We start from the raw sequence: 6,317 nt of genomic DNA, 5'->3' as shown, positions 1-6,317 counted from the left end.
GGTGGATGGTTTTGCGTAAAAACTGATGAGAACGAAACGTATTTGTGTTCTACATCACTACATCCGTCCGGGTGAAAGCAGATCAATGTGATGCACATTTTCAAATGGGTAATTTCATATTCCTGTGCTGAAAAGTCGGCACGAAAAATTCCAGTTCAAATTGTTATGTTTTGTTGTATGATCAGTTATTTCCAAGTGTCAGTCTCAGGCTTTATAAAATAATGTTATGCTAAAGTTTTGCAACATAATAGCATTATACTAAATCACCACTTTTATTTTGCATTAAATTAAATATTATTAGGGTAGGCTCATGATAAAGTGAGAGTGAGACAATGCACATAATCCTCTTAGAAGACTTCAGGTATTATGCTGATCCATTGTGAACACTTGTCCTGTGTCCTACATAACCCTGTGGCCATTGGCAACAATTTCTTTGTGCCACAATAACCAGCTGTGGAAATCTGCTTTTGGAGATTTTTGCACCCCTGACTTTGCAGACATTGGTTTTGTGGTAAGTCTGTAATTGTATTTAAAATGCATTGTATTGTTTCTTCTCTTTGTGATTTATGTGTAAATTAGCCTAACCCCTTACCACATGACATTTATTTTAGTTTTTCTCTCAATGTGCATTTATTTATTTATCTGTGTTTTGTTTTTCATCTGTCACTTATTTTATGCATTCTATTTTGGAGAAACAATCAACGTGCAAAGAAATGAGTCATAACAACTTCTAAATGAGCTTCTCACTAATGCTTTGATAGACATTATTTATTAAATGATCGGGTCTATTGTCTGAGTAGTTCACACGCTTTCAAATGTATACTACTGTTGTGCCACCTGCTGTCTAAATGTCATTTAGTCTCTGATGCTTCTTTTCATTCACAATAGGGAAGAAGATTTGAGGATGACATGACTAACGCAGCTGAAATTTTAGATCCTGTTACCCCATGGTCTGCTGGGGAGAGAGCTAGACTTGTCCTCTGCCAAAGTCCATTAATGCAGCTTAATTCTCCATAGCCAGTAGCATCACAATGCTTTGGAGGGAAATGTATTGTACAAGAAGGAAGCGACTGCAGCTGAGCCGGGTCCTGTTTCTCCTCTGTGGGGTTTTTCTCTGTACCCTCTACCAGCTGACCATCAGTGCCAGACTGTACAAGCCTTTGCCAATGCCTCAGATTGGAGAGGACTTTGGAGAAGGTTCAACAGGGGGGGTTGACGAGGCTACAGTAGAGACTCGGGGGCTGGAGGAACCTCTCACTGCAACACGTGAATTAGAGCCCACAGATCAAACAACACCAGGGATGCATGGTGTAGATCATTCAGATACAACTTCAGATTTTAAAGCATCCACCCCCACTGAATCTCCACCATCACCAACTACAAACCGGACTCTTGTGCATTGCATCTACGTGGCCCCTGAGCCTCCCCTGGAGAAACCCACGCCCACACCAGCTCCTTCTGTGACCACCATCACTCCAGCTTCTCCTGGTGAAGCTCCACATATAAAGGGTGAATACCCTGAAGATCTTTTCTCTATTGAAGACCGTAGACAAGGCTGGGTGATACTCCACATTTTTGGGATGATGTACATGTTCATTTCACTTGCAATTGTGTGTGATGAGTTCTTTGTTCCTGCACTGGGTGTAATAACAGACAAGTTAGCTATTTCTCAAGATGTAGCAGGAGCCACCTTTATGGCTGCTGGAGGTTCTGCTCCTGAGCTTTTCACATCCTTGATAGGAGTATTCATCGCTCACAGCAATGTGGGTATTGGCACAATTGTTGGTTCAGCAGTTTTCAACATTTTGTTTGTGATTGGAATGTGTGCTTTGTTTTCACGGGAGGTGCTACATCTAACCTGGTGGCCACTTTTCAGAGATGTATCCTTCTACATACTTGGCCTAATCTTACTCATCATCTTCTTCTTGGATAATGTCATAATGTGGTGGGAGAGCATGATGCTGGTGGCCTGTTACACTCTCTATGTAATTTTCATGAAGTTCAACGTGCAAATAGAGCGGACCTTTAAGACTCTACTGCTCAACAACAAGAACATTGTCAGACTTATTGCTGTGGAAAACCCTGAAAAGGTAAGCACTCCTGTGACCAAACATGACTCTATTCTAAAATCATATTTTGTCCTCAAATTTTTTTTGTCCTCAAATTTAGAGATGTCCTCAATTTACACAATACTGAGTCTGTCATTAGGAATTTATATCACAGGGTGTTTTCTCAAATGTGAAGAAACATTGGCCTAAAGTTGTCTATGCTGGCATATTAGCATACTTATTTGTGGCAATGGTATGTAATTGAGAACAAAGCTTTGGAGCTTTAAAGAACAATATATACAGTTATTGAAGATAAATGCTACAGCTCTGTAAAAACTGTAGCATCAACATATAATGTGGTTAACCCTGGTAAGTATGATTAAGGCTTAATTTACACAACGTAAAGGTACGGTATTTGTGTTCACTTCGGGTATTTGCCGGAGCTGTGTTCATAAGAAACATATTTTTATTACTTAATCTGTTAAAAATGCTATATCACATCATATATATTAAAACCATAGTGTTTTCTTTTAACAGGGTGAAGGATAATGTTACAAAATTATAATCCTATACACGACACACAGCTCCATCTCTTACAGACATTTAATCCTAACAAGACCTGCAGAGTGTGCAATGTGTGAAATAGCAATGTATAATATTATAGTATACAGTATATACTGATATTTAAGCTCTACCAAAATGAAATTAATTTTGTCTATCTCTACCAATGAACAATTTTCAGTAAAAAAAAAACATTGTTGCATGCAGGCAAATGGGGACGCTGAATATAATGTCCATCCTGCTCCAGAGAACAAGAGTCAGTTAAAGGTAAAAAAAATCAAATAACCAACCAATATACTGCAAAAAGAAAGACATAGAAAGCAACATCCTCATAGACACTCACATTGTTCATATACATGTTATTCTATATATTATTAACCTTTCTACAGTCCCATTCATCATAACATCATGTTAACAAGCCTCCCTTTATGTGCTGTTACATGTCAATGCACTTCTCAAGAAAAAATACTGACCTCCACTAGTGTATGATTGTTTAACATTGATGTGTCACTGTCTGTTATTGTGAGTAGCTATTTTGACTTTCATCTCTTTTCCCAGTTGAAGCCATCCCTTCAGCGAGGGGGAAGCTCAGCTTCTTTACACAACAGCACCATGAGAAACACCATCTTCCAACTTATGATCCACACATTAGATCCTCTAGGAGAGGGTGAGTACCGTATCAGCACACAGATTGTACTAATGATTGATCATTGTCTGCCTCTTAAAGTGTTTTTGTAATGAGTGTCTAGGAACTACATCCTTCTCATAGTAAAATGGATTAGCAAAGTGTCCCAAATAAAGACAGCACTAAGTCCAGATTGATACCAAGCAGATAAATACGTACCTCGGTCTATGGAGGGATGCATGTGTGATTTTTAGGACACACATCGCTGTGGTGTAACTATAATTCTTTGTTGGATGGGTAAACAATGTGGTAACAGACTGGTCCTGCACAGCTGGGTTAAAGCTCTGGTTTTCTTTGCTGCAGTAAGGATTATAATACTGTTGTTGTTTTTGATGGTATACTGCCAGTATTTTGCTCTTTGCCTAACTCATGTAAGGCATAGGGATTGTCCTCCATATAACAGTGAAACTGAGATTATTGTAATTATTATCACACAACTGAGTAATTCATCACAGAATTCATAAGGTTGTTTGATGTTCTTAGAGAAATTTAAGGATAAGGCTGAGACACTGAATAATGTGGCTAGACGGACGGCAGAGAGCAAAACTCAAGACCAAATTGAAGGTAACATGGAAGGATGTAACGGTCACTGATCAGCTGTCTTTCAGTCAGTTTTTTAGATTCTACTCTTTTTTAGAGTCTAAAAGCTGCTTATCACCAGGACTGCAAAAAAGCATACAGCCAAAATGCTTTAGCATGTGAACACAGGTTCTGTGACAACAGAAATATTACATGTCTGTGATACAATATATGTAATATGATAACTTTATTCCAACCACTCAGAAAATTTGTCTTTAGCATCATTTTATGCAGCTTTGCTAATTAATGTAGGTGGGTGACAAGTAAAATATTTTCAGATAGCTGAATGAGTAAAAGGCATCAGGGAAATGCACAAGATTTTTGGGATTCCTTTCGCAGATGGTGGAGGAAAAACTGAACCGACCAAAGAGCCAGAGGCTGCCCCAGCCCCAGCAACTGAGAAGAAGGATCAACCAGAGGACATTAAGGTACTCTCCAACCATGTCCTGGTGGTTATCATAAAGCCTAGAAGTCATGTACGGAGCTACAAGTTTAGGCAAAAGGCCTCTTAAGGCTTTTTGCTCCTTTTTTGTCTTTTTTTCTTCTCTACTTCTACTGTTGTCCACAATGATTTCTTTCCTCAATACTTCAGGAGGATTTGCCAGCAGGAGACGATGGGTCAGGAAGCTCTGACAGTGATGAAGATGACAGCAATGAAGACAGCGATGAGTCCAGTGAAGAAGAAAATGATGAGGAGGAGGAAGATGAAGATGAGGGGAAGAAAAAAGAAGAGGAGAAAGAAGATGAACCTCTGTCTTTAGATTGGCCTGACACACCACGTAAACAAGCCACCTACCTCTTCCTGCTACCCATAATCTTCCCTCTGTGGCTCACAGTTCCAGATGTACGCAACAAGGTAAGAACCAGACGTATCTTTGAGGTCAGCTGTGGTATCTTAAATGCCTCAACACTGTGTTTTGCTATTACATCACTTACTTTGTACAACAGAAATCCAGAAAATTTTTTGTGGTCACCTTCCTGGGCTCCATTCTGTGGATTGCTATCTTCTCCTACCTCATGGTGTGGTGGGCCCATCAGGTCAGTTACTGTAGTAACATTTAGACATGGAATTTGAAATATGTTGCCTTGTTTTCTGATTGTGCACACAGGGACAAAGCATTGTGATTTTTTTATTTATTTAATTTAAATAATTTGATTAAAGATTGTGTCCTGAATCAGTCATGTTGACAAAAACATAAAAGTAATTTTCCATTTAGCTTTTATCCACTTTCGAACTTGCCCTTGTAGGTGGGTGAGACCATCGGCATCTCAGAGGAGATTATGGGCCTTACTATCCTGGCTGCAGGGACATCCATTCCTGACCTTATTACCAGTGTGATAGTGGCACGTAAAGGCCTGGGGGACATGGCTGTGTCCAGCTCAGTGGGCAGTAACATCTTTGACATCACAGTGGGGTGAGCTCCAATAGTCTGATGTGTTACAATTGAAAAAGAATTGCTGATGAACACTCAGTTAATACATTTCTGTGTTTCTCGCCCTGTCACTTTGTTTCTAAGTCTTCCTGTGCCATGGCTCCTCTACTCATCATTCCACGGTTTTGCTCCAGTGACCGTCAGCAGCAACGGGCTCTTCTGTACCATCGTGCTGCTCTTTATCATGCTCCTCTTTACCATCATCTCCATTGCATCCTGTAAGTGGAAGATGAATAAGTTGCTGGGTTCCACAATGTTCCTGCTCTACTTTATTTTCCTGGTGCTTAGCGTGATGCTGGAGGATCGCATCATTATCTGCCCAGTTTCTATATGAATGTGTGAGCAGAAGCTACAGCAGGCATTCTCTTCACTTCACAGAAGCACAACTGTTTTATACATACATGTACAGATATCATGTGCATAGGTCTGGATATCTGTAGAAACTGTGCAGAAGGCTAGTTGCTCTGCATTGCTGCCAGTGACATGTGTCCAGTATGTCAGCAACAATACACATTACAACATTTTCTAGGACTTGTTACATACTCACTTTAAGTAATGGCAGCTTTTACATACATTTTTAATACAAAAAGACGCAGAACTATTGACTAATTGTGTGCTTAGAATTATAAGGTTCTATCTCCACTTTTGGTCGAAATTGAGTTTTCGACATAATCTAATCCATTAGGTGTTTATTAATGCCTGTGTGGTGTTATTTTTGTTATTTTGTTAGTTATTAATAGTAGATTATACTACATAACAGTTTTGCCAGCTGGGATGTAAAAACTTTGATGCTCAATATCTCAGAACTACTCTAAACGGAGATGGAACCTTATAATTCTAAGCTCACGTAATATAGTGTAACTAAGTGTGTAAGCACGAACACACATTTTTATTATTAATAATAATTAATAATAATTATTATTTATTAATATTTTTTCAGTGTTTATAATACAGCGTCTACAGAATGTAACTAGAAATCTAGAATGTGTGCACATTTTGGAAAATGTATGT

General features: G+C 39.0%; 1 protein-coding gene across 1 annotated transcript; it reads left to right on the top strand.

Annotated features, from left to right (window-relative positions):
• Positions 1-1,046: 1,046 nt before the first annotated feature.
• Positions 1,047-5,640, top strand: slc24a1 (solute carrier family 24 member 1). The gene is made up of 9 exons (XM_028585224.1): positions 1,047-2,102; positions 2,817-2,876; positions 3,168-3,276; positions 3,778-3,858; positions 4,213-4,301; positions 4,466-4,729; positions 4,822-4,911; positions 5,122-5,288; positions 5,391-5,640. The coding sequence occupies exons 1-9, from the start codon at positions 1,047-1,049 to the stop codon at positions 5,638-5,640; spliced, it is 2,166 nt and encodes a 721-aa protein (XP_028441025.1).
• The last annotated feature ends 677 nt before the right edge of the window (positions 5,641-6,317 follow it).

This window comes from Perca flavescens, chromosome 8, assembly GCF_004354835.1.
Source record: "Perca flavescens isolate YP-PL-M2 chromosome 8, PFLA_1.0, whole genome shotgun sequence".
Lineage (NCBI taxonomy): Eukaryota > Metazoa > Chordata > Actinopteri > Perciformes > Percidae > Perca > Perca flavescens.
The sequence above is the reverse complement of the archived record's forward strand: the minus strand, read 5'-3'. Positions and strand labels throughout refer to the sequence as shown.

Excerpts from the sequence above, each read along its gene's own strand:
- slc24a1 (XM_028585224.1), top strand. The coding sequence starts at position 1,047 with ATGTATTGTACAAGAAGGAAGCGACTGCAGCTGAGCCGGGTCCTGTTT. Across the intron at positions 4,730-4,821 it reads TTCCAGATGTACGCAACAAG|AAATCCAGAAAATTTTTTGT; the intron begins GTAAGAACCAGA and ends TTTGTACAACAG. Across the intron at positions 4,912-5,121 it reads TGGTGTGGTGGGCCCATCAG|GTGGGTGAGACCATCGGCAT; the intron begins GTCAGTTACTGT and ends TTGCCCTTGTAG.